We start from the raw sequence: 23,259 nt of genomic DNA on the forward strand, positions 1-23,259 counted from the left end.
TATGGAACACGCAGCCTTCCTTGACTGCACTATTTCCATAACAGCCTGCAACTGTTAAAAAATAAAACACACCTGAAATTTTATACATATTGAGAGAGAGAGAGAAAGAGAGAGAATGTGTGTCTGGATAGAGAGAGAGACAATGTGTATCTCTGACTAGCAGGAGTTAGGGTGAATTTTCTGTCTCCTTTGTATTTCTGACATTTAAAAAGTCTTTATGCAATAAAGATATACAGCTTTTATAATAGGAAAGAGTCAGTGCTTTTCTCACAGATTATAATGCTTCTGCATATCACAACAGAGAAAGGCAACAATGAGAAAGCAGTTATTAAATATATGGGCAGGTTAAACATGAATATAAAGTTAGAATTCTTTCTTTGGAAATCTTTAATTATACTATTATAGTTATCCATGAAAGGGACATAAAATTTAGGAAATTCATACTCACTCAATAGGCCCATTCTTTTATTGCTCATACATGAAATAAAAATTTTTCTTTAGTATTCTTAAATTTAATTTCTCATTACTAACGGAAAAATAAAACCCACAATTGTAATAATTATCTGTTTTCACGTCTAAGATCATAAACGTAAAGGGTACTTTCTCCTCCTTTCATTTGTGCATCACTGCAACTCAGTGTTGGAGCTCAGAGCTCTTTCTTCCAATAGGTGACTCGATCCTGTGAGTAAACAGGCAATGCTGTTATGACTAAATGTGAAGCCAGTGAACATCGTCCTGGAGGCCACGCTGAGGGTCAGTGGATGAGCCAAGATCACCTGACTCCTCAGCTCTATCTCATCTGCTCCTTTTAAGGTATAACTGATCAACCACACATTCAGCTGTGGCCAACTCAAAATTGCCAGGCATTCAGGCTGCCCACCCTAGACAGCCTTACCAACCTGCAGCCGTTCATATCTTCTCAGCTCCAACTACCGGTTCCATATTTTCACTTTGCCATGTTATCTTCTCATTCATGGGAACTATTTTGGTTCCCGCCCTGGACTTTTGGACCAGTGTGTTTTCCCATTAGGACACCCCATCCATGTAATTCTGCTGCATCTCTCACTGCCAAGAAAGGATCCACATGAAATTTTTTTTTATCATGTTCTTTGTTAAATGGGTGCTGTGACAGAGAAAAAGCGGAGTGAATTTTCCACTTGAAGCATAGATTGTTTAAAGAAATCGAGGTATTAAGCACAGTATGCAATGGTATTTTGCCATGCTGGATTGATGACACCTCGTTCCCATGCCTCCACATTCCCCATATTTTGAGTGCTCTTCAATCAGAGTGGATTAAGATGTGAGGATTCATGTCATTTGTCCCTACATTCCTGCCAAACATGCTCCATCCAGCTAGGAGGACACAGTCTGGCGCTGTGTTTCCTACCCTCCTAAGAGTCTCAGGCTGCTTGAAAAGTACGGGCAAGTTTGATAGTGTTTGTTTAAATTTAACACAAACTAAGATACATTTTACTCCATGGATACTTCATTGGAACCTCAAATCACAGGACTTGACATAATTATGTCAACTTTTATTTATTCATGTAAATCTACATTAATCATGTGCAGCAGACTTTAAACAAACCTTTGGAGAAAACTATAAAACAGAAGACAATGAAGGTTAACCTCGGTGTGATTTTTAACCTCTGAAAGATGTGTTTTATTTCAAAATTATCTCTATAATGATTTGATAGTATGTATTCCTTTGTATTTAATACAGACAGTTTAAAATATGTTTAAGAAGTATTTAAAATAAAATGATAAAATCAAAAAAAGAGAAAAGAACTTATACAACATAAAACAAAAATTGATAAAAATAATTCTATCTAATGCAGACTGATTGACAACAAAGAACGAGAAGGCAATTATGCAATTTTCTGTATTTTATGCTCCATCTAGGTGGTGAAACTAGCACCCTTTATTTTTGTTGGAACTAAATCCTTTTGAAAAACCAGCTTAGCAATGTTTAGCAAAAGCAAAACCAAAGAAAAAGGTAGTCATAATTAATCACTCTTTCATGCATTCAAAATGGAGATGATTAAGTAAATTACAGTTTATTTTAACACCATACAAGTTAAAATATTGCACAATCATCACAATAATATTGAGAACACTTAAAATCTATCAAGGGATAAATACCAAATACCAACTGAATATCATGTGGATTAAATAATGTCATAATTAATTTAAATATGATGTGAATGCTAAGTCTCTTTAGCAAGCGTTAGAGGTTTTCATGTGGATAAGACTTTCTGAGCACAAAAGTAAAGCAGATATTTAGCTTATATGAAACCCTATACACATGGCATTCATTCATCCTCAAAGTTTGGAGTCCTATTTTAATGAATGAGTGACAGGCTACACTGAGCAATGTTAGGGGGGAAAAAGACTGATACATCTGATTAGTAAGATGAAAATAACGTTAACAGTCTTTATAATAAAAATTTACATAAAACCTAAAACATGGAAATATTTGAAATAAATACAGATTTTTCAAAAGGTTAATAAGTATATTTTAAAAATAATGGTGAAGAAAAACAGGTGAATTCTACCATTCAAGAAACACATTATTCCAGTCTTTCACAGACATTTCTAACTTTATGAGACTAATACAGCCTTGGCATGAAAAATCAGAAGGGGACAGTGTGAGAAAGGAAAATTCTGGCCCAACAAAAATATAAATGCAAAAATCTCAAGCAGTTTATTAGAAAACCCTATTAATGTAATTCACTACCTTAACAAGTAAAGGAGAAGGAAATAAATGATTATTTCACTAGATGCCAAAAAAATAAAGCCTTTGATAAAATTTTTATCCTTCTATGATAAGGAAAAAAAAACAACTAAGCAAACCGGGAGTGAAACAGACAAAAGACTTTCCTTGATTAAGAGAATCTATTAAAAAAAATCTAAATCTTGTATCATTCTGAACAGTGAAATATTAAAAGCATTTTTATTAGTATCAATAACAAAACAAGGATTCTCAATATTTTTTCTCCATACAGTACTCTACTGGAGGCTCTGTTTTGAATAACAAAAAGAGTAAAAATAAAAAGTATAAAGACTCGAAGAGATAAAAAGTATATTCACATAATGTGTCGACATAAAAACAAAATGTAATCTGTAAATTATTATAATTAATTAGAAAGCTTATCCAAGTCATGATATGAAACCTTATTGTAGAAAACTCAAAGGCATTTTAGACCCTAATCAAAGTTGGCCTATATGTTACTAACACTAGCTCTAACAAATTAGAGTTTAAAATTTTAAGTGAGTGTACAAACAAATATGTGTCGTAGGTACTTGTAAAAGGGGAACATTTTTAACAGTAACAAAAATATAAATTGTCTAGGCTATGTCTTACCTAACATGTGCAGGAGTTTCAAGGGGAAAATTATAAAAGGTTATTTGAAGCCCCTTCGTTCCTAACTGAAATCTGAGTCTCTCTGGCAGCATCAGTCACACCACTGGGTTTGGTTCCTCAGTGGCTATTTCATAGCATTGTTCTCTCTTTCATTCCAGCCCCTCTGCTCCAGTTGAATTGGCTATACAGTATTCCCATCACTTAAAGATTTTGGCCTCAGACATGGTCACACTGCTCAACACGGTCTTGTTTGACTTCTCTGATGATAACATGTGGTTAGTCCTAGAATTACCCTGGCTTTTCTAAACCTAGAATTACCTTGGCTTTTCTAAACCTATTTCCTTCCTTCCCAGACAGTTATCTTTAACGCCACCTCACCTCAACCACCTGCTCCCCTGGCCATACCAAGAACTGTTATTCTCATTAATGATACAACCTGCAAAGCTGTAGTTTCTTTCCTGCTCACTCTACCTAGTGCCCATAAGCTAAACTTTTCTTGGGTCCTTGACCCTCATAATGTCACTTCCTTAATTAAAATTTGATAGTCCATCCCTGGTGCCCCTCTCTACAGACAAGTTTCCGTCACTCCCTTTGTAATATTATCTGGTAAAATCCCATTTCTGGTATAGCCTGTACCTGACTAGCCAGAGGGGCCTTAAGAAAAACAGAACCCTTTCAATTACTTTAACTCCAAATGTTTAATCACTAATTTCAAATGGGTACTTTGTGGAGCCTGGCGATCCTACTACATTTCCTGAGTATGTATACTTCCCCCACCTTCCTCGATGATGAGTTCATTTTTCCCTCTTTTTCCTCAAACACCCAACAAGTCTGCAGCTCCTCTCCCCTTCTCTCTCTCAAGTGATGTCTTTATCTCCTATTTTACTAAGAAGACAGAATCAATCACGAGAGAACATTCATTTGCTTCCACCACCATAGCTACCAACCTGCCAGAATACGTACCTTACTATTCGAGGATTTCACACTCTTCTTGCATTTCTCAATATCCTTTGCAGGTCATTCTTCCTCTTCTTAACCTCTAAAATGTAATATGCTGGGGCTCAAGTTTCCGACTTCTCTTTTCTACCTCCACTCACTTCTCGTTTGCGACATGGCACCTAAGCTTATGACTTTAAATTCTATTTGTATGCAGATGACTCTCAAATGTCTGTCTCCAGATTTCTAACATCTCAGACTTAACATGCAAAAAACAAATCTTAATCTTTATTTATTGCCAAAGCTCTTCTTCCAGGATGTTGTCGGTAAATCGCAGTTCCATCTGCCTAAGCCAGGATCTTTTGTCATCACTGATCTCTCTTTGTAATATTATATCTCACACCCAATATCTAGTCCATTAGCAAATTTGTTGCCTTTGCCTTCATAATATATCCAATATTGGACCACTTCTCAAACTCTGTACTGAAATTTATTTCAGCCATCCACGACTATTTTTTAATGAAGGTACTGGGAATTGAACCCAGGACCTCATGCATGCTAAGCAGGCACTCTACCACTGAGCTATACCCTGCCCCCTATTTCAGCCATCTAGAACTCTTGCCTTGATTATTGAAAATTTTGCTTGATTATTATTCATTTTTCCTGCTTCCACCTCAGTTACCCTTAGTCCATTCTCAACACAGTGTAGTCTTGTAAAGGTGGTCAGAGTGCCAATTCTCTGCTTGAAATGCTCCAATGATTTTTCATCTCACTGGGAGGAAAAGCCAGAGTGCTTAAAATGGATTAAAATGCCTCATCCGCTCCTCACCTGCCACTTTCCTTTAACCTTGTCTCCTGCTGCTCTTCTGTTCAATAACTCAACTTCCATCAAATTGGCTAGATATATTAATCATAATTTATGCCTCAAGATCTTTGCACTTGCTGTTCCCTCTTCTAGGAATGCTCTGCCCTTAGATAGACGCTTAGCTTGTTCTTTAAGTTTCTTCAGCCTTTTATTCAAATGCCACCATACCACTAGGACTTCCCTGTTATTGCATATAGGGCTGCAGTCTCTCTTTGCTTCTGACACTATTTCCTCTTACTCTACTGGGCTTTTCTCCAGAACCATTACCATTTGACATTCCATCACTCATTGATGTATTCATTCAAATGTTCATTCATGCTGTGTGTTGAAACCCTCTCCTCTCTTTCTAGAATGCAATTTGAGTAAAGGCAGGGATTTTATCTTGTTTACTGCTATATTCTCCAAATGCTGAAGATTGGCATAAAATTGGTGCCCCAAAGTTTTACTGAATGGCTGGAGGAACACAAGTTGGCACGTACAGACTATAACTAACATGAGAGCAGCTAACGTGCGTGAGTTCATATATGTAGAATGAGGAGAACGCTCGGCTAAAGTTTGATCCCTGAAGAAGCAGTGGTCAGGGGATGAATCAGCGAAGGGGCCCCAGGAAGTGGGACTGAGAAAGAGCGACCAAAGAAAATGATGATGATAGTGGTGATGGTAATTATAATAATCACACGATATTTTGTGTCATCAGACATTATAGAAAGCACACGTTTATGTTCATCATGACTTTTCATCCTTAAAAGAACCCTAGTGGGTAAAGACCATAATAATCTCCATTTTACAGATGAGAAAAATGGAAGTTAAGGAGTGTTCAATAATGTTTCCAAAGCTACAAACCATCATTTGGACAGCCTGTATTTGAACCCGTACGCTACCAAGTCATGGAAATCAAAAGACTGGTGGCTTTCAAAAAGGAGACACTCATAAATACTGTCAACTAGAATCTCTGATCAGAATTTATGTGTAATTCTTATAAAATTAAGTAGAAAATTGACCTGTGAGCTATATTTTCAAAGAAGAAAGATTTCATTTAGATATCATTTAATAGATTCTCCTTCAATGTAATAGATATAAAAAGAGAGAGTTTTAAAAATAAAAGTGATATCTATGAATTGAATGATCTGGAAGTGAGTGATAGTAATCCTCTAGTTATTTGAGTGATTAAATCTAGCCAAAGCTGATGGTGATTTAAAGTTGCTATTTGTTTTGCTGGAGAGGGTGTGGAGAAAAGGGAACTCTCCTACACTGTTGGTGGGAATGTAAATTGGTGCAGCCACTATGGAAAACAGTATGGAGGCTCCTTTAAAAAACAAAAAATAGAGTTACCATATGATCCAGCAATCCCACTCCGGGTAGATATCTGGAGAAAACTCTAATTTGAAAAGATACGTGCACCCCAGTATTCATAGCAGCATTATTTACAATAGCCAATATGTGGAAGCAACCTAAATGTCCACGGACAGATGACTGGATAAAGAATATATAGTGTGTACACACACACACACACACACACACACACACACACACACACACACACAATGAAATACTACTCAGCCATAAAAAGGAATGAAATAATGCCATTTGTGGCAGCATGGATGGACCTAGAGATTATCATACTAAGTGAAGTAAGTCAGACAAAGAAAGACAAATATCATATGATATCACTTATACATGGAATCTAAAATATGATACAAGTGAACTTATTTACAAAACAGAAACAGATTCCCAGACATAAAAAACAAATGTATGGTTTCCAGAGCAAAGGGGAAGGATAAATTAGGAGTTTGGGATTAGCAGGTACATACTACTATTTATAAAAATAGAGAAGCAACAAGGTCCTACTGTATATCACAGGGAGCTATATTCAATATTTTGTAATAAACTATAATGGAAAAGAATATGAAAAAGATTATGTATATATGTCCGTATAACTGAATCACTTTGCTGTCCACCAGAAACTAACATGACAATTGTAAATCAACTATGCTCAGTAAAAAAAAGTTCCTATTTGTTCGATGTCTCCTTAGGAGTTGAAATAAATTTCTCCAGTTCTTTATCCAGGATACAAATGACATTATAGTTATTACAGAGTGCCTATAGCAGAATACAACAAAGAGCCCATGCTGTTTTAGGAGATACACAGTGTAAATGTTCAGTAATGAAAAGTACATGCTCCCAGCTTTGACCTCTACACTCACGGGACTGGCTGGCCAGGAAATAATTGTTCTATCTTTCTGATGAATCAAGCACAATAATTTGGACTGTGTTTATGTGAGGAGAAGCAGATAATCCAGCAAAACTGAGCAAAACAGTTTTCTACTCTTTCTCCTAACAATCTCGGGCTTGTCACATAACACTAGTCCCTTCCTGTTATTTAGTGATTTATAGATTACAACGTGCTTTCACATTTAATCTTCACTGCAGCCCTGTGAGTATTAACTTCGAGAAGCCTTGGATATATATTTCTCCCATTCTTATTCCACGAGGAGAAGAAATATATTAAATACATTTCCACATTTCAAAATGGGAACATGGAAATGCAGAGAAATTAACTGGTTTTGTCATTTTCACGCAACCGAAAATGGTGGAGGCAGGATTTAATGCCTATACTTGATCCCTGAGCTATTTCCAGGATCTCACAGCTGCTGTACCTGCAAGACATATAGTCTGTTGATTAAGAATTTAGACTCTGGTATCAAGCTGCCTAGATTTCTGTGTGACCACGGGTAAGCTACTGAACTTCTGTAAGGAGTGTTCTCATTTGTCCAAAGAGGATTACAATAATACGTACTTCCAAAAGTGGTTTTGAAGATTAACGAACATGAGAAATGGAAAGGTCCTAGCACACAGGGCACGGCACATAGTGAGTGCTTCACATCTGTTAGTTAGTGCTTGTGTCACTGTAATGGGACTCCAAGCACACTGGTCCTAACGGCGTCAATGAGTCAAAATGATTTTTTGCCAGATCCTCATTTACTGGGCTCAAGTGCGTATCATAATTGTCAAAGAGATCTGTCATCCATGCTATCATAGAATTATGTTTACTATGTGCCTCCTACACCTCTTCAAATCAATACGCACTGTATCTATTTGCTGATATTTTTAATTCAGAGTAGACTTGAAATTGACTCACGATAAAATATATAGCCAACACAATTTAAGATCAATGTTAACTTTAACAAAGTAAAAAGAGTTATTGATATTACATTACTTGTATTTATACTGGATGGATCACTAACCAAAGTTTGGGTAAAGTTCTAAGTAGTTCGTATGAGCACATTTAAAGAAGGTAAGAGAATCATAAATTGTACAATTTGCACTCCCTTGCTTTTCTCAGAAACTCCTCTTTCTATTTTTTTATAACTTATTTTTTAAAAAATGGATATTTATCTCTTCTGGTAAAATAAAAATAATAATACCCTTCCCTTTTCTCTGCCAGAAAAAACTGCCAGGTTTATGACAGTTCAGGCAGCAGAGAAATAATAAGGTTGAGGTGGGTCCTGAATGTCTTGTCAACTTGGGTGAGTGGGAGAGAAGAGGCAGAAGCCAACAAGAAGACCATGAATGGAAATGCGACGCTGAAATGATCGGGCCGCGGGCTGTATGTCAGGGTGGACTACAAAGTAGATTGTAATACAGGCGTGGGCTTGATTCTACAGGTCTTTGTTCATCAGATAAAGTAGTTCAGATATAATTAGGTGATTCCAAGGACAGTCTTTGATATAGAGCAGATTCTCAATTAATGCTTAAAGAACCTAAAACGAGGATCCTTTCTGTGACCGACTGTGCTAGAACTCTCAAAAAGGACAAAATGAAACTCAGCGCCAGCGCTCCGGATTGACACATACAGCATTCATTCAAGTTCAGATATTCAACAGCATCGTAGCGTTTTATGTAGGGAAATACCACAGTTACTTCAACCTTTCCCTTAGGAGAAGTGTTCAGGTGACACCCAAATTTCTATCATAATAGATAATGCTGAACTATAAATACAAAGTAATAGTCTCACGGTGGCTGGTTTTCTGTACGAAGAGTTCCTGGAAGTAAGACTATGGTTCTCAGAATTTATGTAAGTGCCAGATACTTTCCAGCAAGGCTGTACCAAATAGAGATAACTTCGTGTTGTTTCTTAATATTTTTTACTGATATTTTATTTTTCTAATCTTTTGCATTAGGTAGGAAATCCAACATAAGAGTGACTGACAATGGTGAGAATGAACATTGTAGTCTTATTACTAATTTTAATAGGAAAACCTTTCAGTCCTTATTAAGAGGTTTGCTATTGATTTTTGGTAAATAGGCTTTATTGTAGGAATGGTGATGAAATCGATCCAACACCTGTTCATGTGTGGTAGCATCACATTTGATAAAAAATACCTGAAGGTTTTGGAAACACTTCACTGCACCACTCATAGATGCATTCACTCCTTCAATAACTGTTTATTTGTTCATGTAGCATTATTTATTATTCATATGCCAGCATTAGAGCCAGGCTCAAGTTAGTGAACAAAACCGGCACAGTCCCTGCCCTCACGGAGCTTACATTCCAATGCAGAGACAGACAGTTACAATCAGGTAAATGTGTATCAAGCTCCCACTAAGGGCCATGCCTTGCTCTAAGTGCTCTATTACATAAACCCATGTGACTGTCAAAACAGTGCCACAGGTAGGTACTTTTATTGGCCCATTTTACAGATGAGGAAAGTGAAGCACAGAGAGATTCAGTAATTTGACCAAGGCCACGCAGGGAGTGTAAAGTAAAAACTTGCAGTAAATCCAAGCAATCTGACTCCGGTGTCTGTGAAAAATAATTCATTGTAATGAATTATAGTGAAAAGTATAATAAAAGGATTTACATTTCTGAAATAAGCCCTGTTTGTACACTATATTTTATTATTTTCATACACAGTTGGATTTGCTAATAGTTATTCTGGTGGTCTCCTTTCCAGAGAATTTTTAACTTCATTTCATTTTCTTTTTGATCCTTGGGTTTTTTAGAAGGGGATTTCTTACTTTGTTAACTCCTAAGGTTTGGGTTATTTATTGCTTATTTAAAATTCAAAAGTGAGAAATTGACACAACATTGTAAACAGACTATACCTAAATTAAAAAAATACAAAAGTAAAGGAGAGAGCTAAATCCAAGAAGATAAACAATAAGTATAAAATAATATGGAAACCAAAACTAATACTATTTGTTATCACATTAATATGAATAGGCCAGTTGCCCCTAATTAAAAGACAGCGGCTCACATACATATGAGCTGAATTAAGGAAGATCTATGTTGCTTCTAAGAGACTCAGTAAAATAAAGTGATATTTTGTTTTTTTATTTTCTAATCTCAGACCCTATCCCCCCAGTTCCTAGGTTACAGGGAGAGAGTTTATAACTGACTTCGAAATGATTATTGGATATTCTTTTTCCTTTTCCTTCAAGTATCTTTATTTATCAACCATATGACTAAATCCCAAGCACAATTCAAATAAGCATTTGAACTAACTCTAGATATTGCAAAATTCATGGCTCAGCCTTTTTTTTTTTTTTCCATCTGGAGGGGAATCATTAATATTGGTTACAATACCTTCTGCAAAATTTTCTCCTATAAAGCATATGTGTGATGTTCCTTCTGAATTCCAGGATAAGCAAGACACAGATATTTTTCTTTTATCCTAATAGAGTGAGAACTTGCCTGGGTATAGAATTCTTCAGTCACATTTTTTGTTAAAAATTGTTTGTAGATGCAGTTACACTGTCTTGCAGATTTTGATAAGTGAAGATGAGAAATTTGATGGTAGTTGCATTTCCATTGGTACCCACTTATTCTGTGTATCTGATGACTCTACATTATTCCTCTTTCATAAAACCTTGGGAGTAGGGGCCATCCCCAGGATGTGTCTATTCTATACCATTGTTTTCATTATTTCAGCAAAAGACCTGATGAAACCTCTCAGTCTACAGACCAAATTTCCTTAGAACAGCAAAATTTCCTTTGCTGTTTATGCCTCATTTTTTGGTATGCATTTTCCTCATTGTTCTTTATTGTCGCCTAAAATATCATTTATTTACATGTTAAATCTTCTGGATCTTTCCCTAAAATTCCAGAATTCTCCCTCCTGAAGTTAATGTTCATGTGTGTGTCCATGTGTGTGCGTGTGTGTGTGTCCGTGCGTGTGTGTGTGTCTGTGTTGTGATCTATTTGTTCCACTTGATATTCAAAGACATTTATAATCATACAACACTCTGTCTTTGAATTAAGATGAATATCTTTTTTTATTTCAAAAATAATGCTTTCTTTCTTTCCTTTCCAGAAAGTCTTTCTAATTCTCTAATTGCCTCTCCTAGAAAACAGCTCTCTAGTTAGTGCTTTTTAGTTAAAATTCTCATTTGAGTTTTCTGAATCCAATTTGATCAGCCTTGAAGAGTTCCTTAACTTAGGGATGCAATGGAGAAAATTCAAGGATATCTATGAATTAGGACAGAAAAAATTACATCTATATTTTTACTAACTTCTGAGCAGAATATATACTTTCCTTCAATTATGGACATAGGCCAAAATATTAGCTTTGTAAACAGTTACTGTGTCTTTGTCAGTAGCCAAAATCATAGATATCTTCCTATCAGATCACAATTTTACTGTATATTTGATATATTTGTATGTTGATCTTGACTTCAAAATTAGTCTAATTACCTGCAAATCAAGTGTTTCATTTAATGCATTAATAGAGCATATAAGTTACCACATCACATACTTGATTTTAAATATATTTAAAATCTATAGTTAAATACTTTTTTTTTCTGGCATAATACTGTGCACTAATGTTTAGAAATATTCTTTCTGAATAAGCATCCACAGACTGCTCTGGATACCCAAGGGAGTTAGTGGCACACGAATATTTAAGAAGCCCTGATTTAGAGCCATATGTACCCATATGTATGTATGGTAACTGATCCCTTTTGAGCTGCTTTTTATAATTATTTTCTGGATTAAGTTTTCATTAGATGTCAGACTATTAGCATCTTTAAAATCTTAGTCACTCAGAAGCAGTAGAAGGCACAAGAGTCTTTCCTCTAAAAGATGGGCTGTGAACATACTGGTAAATTATTAGCTCTATGCTGGGACCAAGAGGGAATTCCTTTTTCTGCTCAAGTAATATTTTTGAATTCTGTTGAGTCTTTCCAGAAAACAGTTTGGGCCTAAAAAAAAAGTAAAGTTGACTTTGTTTAGATAAGATTGTTACTTAACTATTCATTCATTCATCCATCTGTCTCTTCATTCATTCATATGACAACCACCCGATTTTTGTGTAGGTTCATGGGTGAATATATTTGTAGTCCTGAGTTTTAAGAAATGTGAGTTTTAATACATTAGATAAAAAACGCTGAAGTGAAAAGCAAGATGAAACTAAAGAATTCAACACGTTTTTGTTGAAGCACTTGGAAAAAAATTCTCATAAATTTTCAATTATTGTGCTACCAACTGTAGTATGAATAAGGTTTTAAGGTCATAGCCATTTCATGTTACAGGGATAGCCTCTTTCATATGACAGTAGGACAGATCTTAGGAGACTTTCACAATATAACTAATTAAGAGTACAGATTAGAATATGGACCTATTTAGTCTTAATAATTTAGGATACACCAAATAATATTATATAAGTACATCTCTTTTAATCAATTTATGCAACCTACTTTAACAAATGCTGAACTTAAGGAAATGAATCCTCTTAAATTGGATGAATTTCACTCCAGGATGAATTTCTCTCCTAGAAATGTATACTTCAGCATTAATAGTTCAAAAAATGCATGTGTTCGTGACAAAGAGACATTTCTATATTTGGATAGAATGTCACAGTCTAGATTTTACAGTATATGCCTCACACTGGTGTTGAGTCACTTCACGATAAAGCATTTGGGGATAAATTTGAGAAAAGCCATCCGTGTCTGAGTTAAGAGTAATCAGTTAAACTGATTAATGTGAGTTAATCAGTTTGTGCGTATGTCAATCATCCTTAATGCTATGTGACATGAAAAAGATTCAGTTAATAGTGTAACTAATGTTATGGTAAGGTTGAGAAAAAGACATTGAACAAATATGCATTCATAAAGCTTAGACAGAGGAAAAAGAGCGAACTTCCAGTTATGCAATGTAAGAAACAGGGACATGAATTTGGTTTCAGGATCATCTTTTAACTGCTTCTACTTAGTTGTAGATTACTGGGTGAATTATATAATTCAATCAGCTGAAATTTTTTTGATGCATGAGTGTGTTGTTTATGAGTAATGTGGGTTTATATCTTCATGCATGTATGTTTGCTTGGGTGTAATGCTTTCATGTCTATAGAGTTTACGTCAGCTAAACTAAGTCAAGCAGACTGTGTTTTTTTTTATTTTCAGCATTATGCTCCTGATTTTCATATGTATCCTTCAATATTCTGAATGGTAAATTTGAAAAACTTGGAAAAAAAGGTCTCGATCAAAACCAGTTTTAAGTAATAGCTACCGGGCACTTACAGTGACCTATTTATTTAATGTTAGAAAAATATGACCTTCACTTATAACATTGGAACCATAAAAGGAAAGAGAGACAGTTGTATATTGAAGATACTGAATAAAGCAAAGAAAAGGATGGAGACAGAAAATAGGCTGGTGAACGAAGAATGAAGAAGAGGGAGCAAGTCCATTTTCTGGATTATTCTAGATGTTTCTGAGCTCAGATGCCTTCTGTGTTAGACATCTTTAAATTTCTGAGTATTGAGTAGATAGTCAAGCTGATAATCAACTTGGTAAACGTCTCAGCTGCAGCCACTGAGCAAATAGGAGCCTCTCAGTCACAGCTCTTTGCCGCCCTCTTCTTGGCCGTGATACTGCCATCTTCCAAGGCAAGAGGTAGTTTGGGAGGGCTGTCTCATTTTCGCAAGATGTCAGAAGTGTCCTTTTATCAGCTTTCATTTAGAGCCAGCTAAAGGGCAGAAGAGAGGAGAAGGAGGGCCCTTCTTGGATTTAGGACTTCTCTAGAAGCCCCCATGTCAGCGCTAGATTTTGCAAATGTGTCATTAGAACATTGCCATTCTGTAATGGAATTTTGAATTGTTTACTTCTGTTTACATCCAGCTTTCCCTCCCAGAAAAGTAGATATTAAAGAAACTGAAATCTGAACTGGAAACTAGCTCAGGGCATCTGGACTGCACCTCTCTTGTTCTCTGACGTCTTAGTCCATGCTTCTATTCCCCTCCTCCCAGACCCCTACCTCGCCTGCTTGACAGGTCATAGTCATGGCCTTTCCTTTTCCATTGTTCACATAGCAATCGTTACCAGGCTCCTTTCTCTGCCTCCAACCACTCTACTTTCAAATTCAATAATCAAAATATTCTAGAGTAACATTAATACTTCAGAATTATCCCATTACCCTTCTGGTTCAACTCTTCTATGACTCCACTAATGTTTATAAAATAACGCTATTCAGAACCTTCCCTAGTCTTGCCCTCATCTGCATGAAGGCACTTGACATTTATTTATCTCTATATGACTTATTCCATATTCTAAATTATTTTCTATGACTTCATCTTCCTTATTTTCTTCCTGTTGCTGTCATTTTCCTGTAACTTTCCTACATTGCTTGTTCCAACAGTCTTAAGTATGAATTCCTCCTAAAATCCTTTTCTGATTCTACCTAGTAAAAATAATCTCGTCTCTAGATTAATTTCCCTTTTGCTTTATTCATACTCTCCTTAGGGAATTTACTAAATTCTTATGCTAAAATCATTTGCATAGTATTCTACTCTGTGTGTGTGTGTGTGTGTGTGTGTGTGTGTGTGTGTGTGTGTATGTGTGTATGTGTGCGTGCATCATACTTTTAGGACTAAGGAGAAAAATTATGTGATTATGAAGTATAAAAGGCCTTAGATAAGTTCAACACCCATTTCTCATAATAAATAATAAAATAAATTATTTTATTAAAACAGTTCAAAATGGTTGCTTGACATAATGAATGGCATAAATAAATAGGTGGCTAGAAAGACTGACAAGTAACTGAAATACCAAGTATAATTTGTTGTGGCCATAAAAATTGGTATCACTGCTTAATAACTCTTTAACCCAGAAATTCCATTCCTAGATACCGGGCCAATAGACATGGACAAAAATGTGCATAGGAGCAATATTCTTAATAGCCACAGATGGAAACCACACACGTGTCATCAAAAATAGAATGATAAATTGTGCCATGTTTATAAATCAAAATATTATGCAGAATAGAAGTAACAAAAACGAATACTACTAACTATATGAGTTAGTTTGGAACAGAGAAAGATAGACATAAAAAGTGTGTGCTTTATGATTCATTTATATAAAGTCAAAAAGTACGTGAAGGTTATCTGTGGTGATAGCAGTTTAGATTGGTGACTACAACATGTAATGACTGGGAGGTGACAAGAGGGAGGTTCCTGGGGTGCAGACCTTCTTCTAGATTTTTATCTGTGTCATGTCACACAGGTGTGTTCACGTTTTAAAAAGGTATCAAGCTGTACACTGATATTTACACATTTACCATATTATGTATGCCGTACCTCAGTAGCAAGTTCAAAATGAATAATCATTGCAGTGAATCATAATATATTGAATGAAATAAAGGAAGAACACATGGGTCCAGGAGTAATTCTCAATAATTAAAAGAAGAAGAGGGCAAAATTGTACATACAGAAGAATGTAAGGTATTAAACTTAGAAGGAATGGTAGAATAAGAAAAGTCCCAATTTTCAAACATGTAACTGATGCCGGCGTGTAGTTAGTACTCAGTCACAGGCAACTGATGAAGTGTTTTTGTTTTATCGTTATTTTTCAATGCAATCAGAGAAGCCCCAAAGCCTACATTCTGGGACCTGGATGAACATACATATGCCTGCTGGGCTGGCTGCTCAGAGTCCCAGCAGGCCCTTGTCTGCCAAATAAATAAACAGTTTGTGTGTTTTGTTTGAATATAGTTGGCGAAAATCATGGCATTTTAAAAGCAGCAGTGATTTGGGTTTTTTTTGATTTTGGTTTTGCTACTTCATTTCATTCTTGACCAAAGCTTCCTTTAAATAGTAAATTATGGAAAATTGTCACACTAACGTAAAGGAATGGGTGGGGGACGCCTGTAAATTGTCTTCTAAAAAAATTAAATAAAATACTTAATATGTTAAAATATATATACACATATATAGTGTGTGTCTTATGAAATAAATGGATATTCAAAATGGCCAGATGAATTAAAAGCATATAAGTTGAATTATTCTTATATAAAAATTATACATCTACTTAAAAGTAGTGCAATTAAAGTCTCCTATGAGTTTTGTTTTTCTCTACATACTTGTTTTCTTTTCATCCTTTTGTGTTTTCAATCATATTCAACCAGCAGCCTATTTTAATGACACATGGCATCACTTTTTCTGCCATGCCTGTTTCACTTGTCCTTCTGTAGCATTTATTTTCATAGATGCCTCTACGACTTTCTACCAGCAGGAAGAAATATTAAACCAGAAACTGCAAAGCAGCGTGGTGTAGTGCAATACATAGAGGTTTGAGTGTCAGACAGATGGACCTGGGTTCCAGCCGCAGGACTTCTGCTTCCTCACCAAGAGACCATGTCTATAAAGTATGAATAATGAATAGTGAGGGTTAATGTGCTTAACAGATGCCTACTGAATAACGCCTATTAAATTATTTTTGACATTACTATTCCTAGAGTATAACCCAAAGGAAGTTATTGAAGGAATGAATGGTGACCTGATTTATGGGGAAGCATTTATTTCTAATAAAACAGTGATGTTAGCACTGGAGCATCTCTTGTTATCTGGAAAACATACTATAAAGGGATAGATGAAAACTGAAGGCCGAGAGGCCAGCTCTCTTATGTTCTGCTGCCACATTTAAGCATAGGCTGGATTTTAGGAATGCAGAAGATAAAACAAACAAACAAGCAGAAAACCTGATTGAGGAATTAAAAAAAAATTTTTTTCCTATGGCAGATGAAAAGCTTGGGTTTAAAATAGATCATAACTATTTTTCAGTGTATTTCTTGATTATTTAAGGAGGCCACATCTCTGGGAAAGAAAAGCAAAGATTGTCAGTCGGGAGAAAAGGTGGGAGCAAGAAAATCTTTCATCAAGTAAAGAGCTTTCGTAGCCACTTATTTCAGATTTTTCGTAAAATGTCACAATCCGGATTAAACAAAGAAGAATGTGTCATTACATTGGAAAGCTTTTTTTCCCCTCTAATTTTTTCTTGTGAGGGGGAAAAAAGCCCCATCTTTCTTGCAAAAAAAAAAAAAAAAAGTACTGGCAAAAGATTTATGAATTTTGTTCAACATTGCTATAGCATGCTGTTTGAAATTCACCAGCTTGAGCAAATGAGTAACTTCTGCTTTCTTCTTTCTAGGTGCCGCCCATACTCCTTGATAAGCAGTTCTCTGAATTCACTCCGGACATTACACCAATCATTTTGGCAGCCCATACAAATAACTACGAGATAATAAAACTTTTAGTCCAGAAAGGGGTGTCAGTGCCCAGGCCCCACGAGGTCCGCTGTAACTGCGTTGAGTGCGTGTCCAGCTTGGATGTGGACAGCCTCCGCCACTCACGCTCCAGACTCAACATCTACAAGGCCCTGGCCAGCCCCTCCCTCATCGCCCTGTCAAGTGAAGATCCTTTTCTCACAGCCTTTCAGTTGAGTTGGGAGCTCCAGGAACTGAGTAAGGTGGAAAATGAATTCAAGTCAGAGTACGAGGAGCTGTCACGACAGTGCAAACAATTTGCTAAGGACCTCCTGGATCAGACAAGAAGTTCCAGAGAGCTGGAAATCATCCTGAATTACCGAGATGACAATAGTCTCATAGAAGAGCAGAGTGGAAATGATCTCGCGAGACTCAAATTGGCCATTAAGTACCGTCAAAAAGAGGTGAGTGTTGCCAGACCTTATCCATCCAAATACTACAGAATTTAAATCACGGTGAGGTTGGGGTTTTAAAGCATTTTCTATTTAACTGTAAGGGGATGATATTTGTTGTTTGTCAGGTTACTGATTATGAAGCACGTTGAAGAGTGGCAATAAACGGTGTAATAGTTGGTGATGGTTTTTGGCATCTGTGTCAAAATGTACACATTTACTGGGGGATAACAGTAAAACTGTTGAATTTTAGAATCTCTGCACTGAAAGTTCTGGTTCTGTCATTTATAAGTCTTGTTACTTTGAAGGGTCACACAGATCTGAAGCTTCCGTTTAAATGGACTTATTTATAATATTTGATTATGTATATTTTTTATATATAAAAAATACTTTCCCCATAGATTTCTAGGAAGTGTAAAATGAATGGATGTGTATGAAGGCTCTTAGTGATAAAGTCTGACATTAATAAAATACATAATCAGAAGTTATTAATAAAGGAAAGCCAACAGCAGAAAGAAAGTACTGAAATTTCTCTCATGTCTGGCTTAGTTTCTTGATTTGTCACAGGAATGAGACGTTAATGAAGTTAATTGCAGGAGAGTAATAAATTTTTCAGTAGATTTCCATGGATTTGAGTATTAAATAAGGAAAACTCAGATCTATTACACTTATCCCTTAGCATAATGGTTTTTTCTTCCATCACTGGGTTTGAGTAAGTTCTCAAAAATCTGTTTACATCTACGTCCAGAAAATACTGGTTTTCTGTTCACTGATGAATTACAGTAATGAAGAACAATAGTTGGGAAAAAACTATATATGTGTATAAGATGAAAAAGAAAGGAAATGAAAAAGAAACTTCTGAATAAAAAAGAGTATTCTATTTTTTTTAACTTGGCCCTGATTATTCCACATCATCACTGGCTACTTTATCTATTGCTGCTTACTAAATACTTAAGGTTCGAGATACCAGAATTTGCTTCTTTGAATTTTTCCTGTAGTTCTTCGGCCAGTTGTTATGGGAACCTGAAACTAATTGAAATGATCTTTTCCCTGAACAGTTAAGGAAACAGCTTCATTTTGTGTGTATTTCCTCTGATTCTAAAATCACAGGCAATGGTTTGAGCCACGTCAACAGTATCACCTCATTTTGTAGGTTCTTGTGTTTAGAACTCAGGGTCCCGCTTTCTAAAAGGACTAGAATAATTTTAATATGCAACTAGAAGAAACTGATGAAAAACTTCACTTGGTTAAGGGTTTTAAAATACTAAATTAGAAAATTTAAAGTGATTGCATTCATTGGAACTGATCAAACACTAAATATACATTGTTCACTGTTTTGTTCCTGAACCACTAAAACTGTTCATCCCAACTGAACATTTTTTTCGTTGCTTAGGTTCTTTTGTACATGTTAGGAGTATACAAAGCGAACTCAGCTTCAAAACTTGTCAAACAAAAAGCCACAAATTGAATCCTTCGTTAGATGTTTCAGAAGCAAAGTAATAGAAAGCATTTGGTAATTTCTAACACTTCTTTCCAGATGCTTGTACTTTTTGCTAAAATGAAGTTGTGGAATTCGAGGGCTGAAGGATGGCTAAAATCATAAAACATACTATAAGAAAATAAGAATTAGTAAGATCTTTTAAAATATACATTTTTTAAAAGATGCTGCATTTGCATTTCCTCTTTAAATCTTCTGAGATTATGGTGGAGAAAAAATTAAAACAAAATTCTTACAGAGTTTTTCTGGAGTATCCTTTATTCACTATCAAAGAGCAGATTTCCCTGGAGTGGACCATTTTTCCAAAGCAAAGTAACTTCAGAGGGCTAATAGCATTATAAAACCAAGAATAAGGTTTCACTTTGGTATAAATTCTTTGAAATTGTGGCTTGTGTTTTATGAAACATATTCCTACATTGTTCAGAAATGATCGATTTCAGAATATTTAAGATTTTCTGGTAAGGTCATATGTGTTAAATGAAACTCTGCTTTAGCATTAATGTCTTGCCTTTTTACCTTTTCACCACAAGTTTTCCTTGTTTCAGCCTAAAAAAGTTTCAAGTTTGTCTTTCGTCCATCTCTTATGTTTTTGGAATGGCTTCCCATTAGTTTTCACATGGCTGAGTGCTACTCAGTCTTTAAAGCACATCTCCAGTCTCCTCACCCAAAGGGAGACTCCATTAAAGCAATGCCCCTCCATGTGGTCTCTGGGATGAATGCCCCTTGTTATTCGCACTCTGGATTGCATTGTATTGCTGCCTTTCACTTGCCTTCTCTAGGCCATAAATGTCAGGAGCACAGCTGTCCTATTCACCAGTCATACCTCAGTACCTGATGGAGAAAAGATACTCAGTATGCGTTGCTCTCAATATGCTCAGTATGAATGCACTTGAATGAAGGTGCAGAATCTCTTAGTTCTGGAAGAGTCCCCGCATGTTTCTTTGCCTGATTAATTTGTTTAGGTTAATTGCCTTCCTCTGAACTCAGATATTAGAACAATTCATGTTAGCAAGACTTGATTGCAGACTTGTTCTGATACTTCTCTAATATCATCCAAAAAGGAAGGCCAGCATTCATTGTGTGTTATTTTACAGGCATAGAAAAAGGAATTATTGCTTCTATTAACACCAGACTAATGATTTTAGAGCTGTGTTGATTACCTACTGGTAAAAGAAAGACCATCTAGGAGCTAGCAATCTGAATCAGTAAACGTGAGGGACTTGGTTAAGTCGTTAACATGGTTTAGAATACTTAAACCTCCAAACAAACCTATGAACTATAAACTCTCTTTTTCTCCTGTGAGCAATCTGACTGCTCAATAAGGTGCATCGTTACTCTGTTAAATCTTGGAGCCCAGATGCAAATCCAGATCTTAACCACAGAAGTTTTGCTGTAACCCTCAGGCCACATTGCCTCCACCTAGATATCCTGGTAAGGGTGTGGTGAACCTGATCAGCTTGGAGCTCCTCGCCTAGTTCAGTGGAGCCCAGAACTGTGTGTCATGACTCAGCTTCTTCGTAATTAAGCCCTAATTTCAACAGGAAGCTTTTTTGTTTTCTCATTTTAAAGAAGGACTTGATATTTCCAAAGAGTGCAGAGGCCCTTCTTGCTTTCTTCCTTACTTTACTTTTTAAATTTTTTTTTTCTTCAGATAATAATCGTTATTGTCTCATTGTGAGACGGGAACAGAGAAAGTCTCCTTGACCAAGGTTAGACACCAGCATCCCATCCCAGTGTTACTGATCAAAATGAATAGTGTCAAAGGAAGCCAGAAAAATACAGAACCAGAATCCATACCCTTAGAACTGATTCTCCCGCTACGTGTGAGGTAACGTTGAGAGGTGGCTGAAGACATGCCTTAGACGAGGAACTTGTCCTTTGGTCCCGAGCATAATTTTCGCAGATCCAGAATTTATGGCAGTTAAAATTACTTTCATGCTGTCTTTCCTCTCGCCTAATATTAGTAAAATCATTGAACATGGAGGAAGAGCTTGACACATTTCTTAAGTATTTTTACAGCAAAGACCTTACCTAGTTTTAGTTCCACATGGCTGACAACATTGTGAAGTAACGAGTCCAAAAGCAAAGAAGCTTAGATGTGGAAGAATAACGGAAAGCAGTGAAATACGTTATTTTGGATGAAAAGACTACAATTCAGCCTCTTTATAGCTGTTCAAATTAAAATGAAAAAAAGATCATCTTTACGTAGTCAACAGCATATGTTCTTTTGAATTTACTTTTCCCTTTTCCTGAAGGTATGTCAATAGTTTGCAACATTAACGTTTCAGCGCCTGCCTCTGTATAAAGGATGAAGCCATGGCTGTTGAAGCAACATTAACTTTGGTACTAATCTGAGTTCTGTCTTAGAAATGAAGGGAGTTGCTAAAGAGGAAGGAGAGCAACCCACACTTGAACAGCCCTCTACTCATACCTGTTCATCCCATTTTGGAGCAGTGAGAGAAACATGAAGAGCTTCAGGTCAACCAGATGCCTTCCACAGCGTGAGGCATTGGATTGACTCCAAATATTCCACAATCACAGCTCTTTAAAGCTCTCAAGATTTATGGGTTTCTGTTTCTTGATTTATTCAAAACTCCTTGATGTGGAATCAACAGACAAACCCACTATCAGAAAGGATACCTGGAAGGTAGAATTCAGGGACAGGGGGATCACAGAGAATCCAGCCCCAGTGCAACCAGAGGGGCCCCCAGCTCAGCAGGAGGGAAGGAGAGGGAAAGGCGGAGGCACCAGAAGGGTGCTGGGAGAGCAGTTAGATGATGAATGGAGCAGAGGCAAAAGGAATTTTCCCTCCTCTCTACTTAATGTCTATCCTGCCAGTAACAGGATTCTTGGAGCTTCCATTCCCTCTATCTGCAAAGTGAGACCCAAGAGTTTGGTAGGGAAAAAAAAAAAAATCCTACTTAAAAAGGAGAATAGACCTGAGGAAATGAAAAGATGGAAGGGAAGAGGTCATATTCCCCTGTCATGTGATAGAGAAATAAAAGCTCTCCATCTCAAGGACACACACCATGGTCATAGTTTCAGGTGAACTTCCGGGCATCTAAGAACTATTGGAAAGATGTCTGTTTGTTGGTATCAAGTAAGTCATCTCTGTCTAATTGAAATAAATTTTGTGTGAAACACAGGAAGCCTATGAAATGGATACAATTCTGTTTTCTGTTCCTAACCAGGTAGGATGTTAGGCAAACTGTCCTCTGAGTTTTTGTTTTCTCACCTTTAAAACAGGAAAATACTACCTACCTTACAGGTCAGTAGTGAAGAGTGAAGCGTGGTAATACAAGTCCAGAGCTTAGCATCCTTCCTGGCACATTTGTCCATGGAAGAGTAGCTTTCTATTATAATTAGTTGTTACTATTATTCTCACTGTTTTTGTTTATCCCCTCATAGACCCTCAGTATAAAAGACTAAGCACATGCAGTGAAGTGACGTGCACCACTCTTTGTAGACTATATAGCGAAAAGAGTTGGCTTCATCATGAAATGTTTTAGTATTTGTAACGAATATTTATCTAGACTGCACGGGTAATTAAATTTTTGAATATGAAAAATAAGATCATCCTTCTTACAGTCTGTTAATATAATCAGCGTGCTAAACTATTTATATTAAAACATGCGTTCTCATCAAAAATGTATAGTGTGTAAATTTTATCTC

At 36.2% G+C, this 23,259-nt stretch overlaps 1 protein-coding gene across 1 annotated transcript in view; it reads left to right on the forward strand.

Moving 5' to 3' along the window:
* The window catches only part of TRPC4 (transient receptor potential cation channel subfamily C member 4), a 166,907-nt gene that overhangs the window by 63,132 nt on the left and 80,516 nt on the right, over positions 1 to 23,259 (forward strand). Inside the window, exon 3 of the mRNA XM_031465903.2 lies at positions 17,583 to 18,101. Within this exon, the coding sequence (XP_031321763.2) occupies positions 17,583 to 18,101 (519 nt within the window). The remainder of the gene's footprint in view (positions 1 to 17,582; positions 18,102 to 23,259) is intronic.

This window comes from Camelus dromedarius, chromosome 13 (assembly GCF_036321535.1).
Source record: "Camelus dromedarius isolate mCamDro1 chromosome 13, mCamDro1.pat, whole genome shotgun sequence".
In the NCBI taxonomy this organism is placed as follows: Eukaryota; Metazoa; Chordata; class Mammalia; order Artiodactyla; family Camelidae; genus Camelus; species Camelus dromedarius.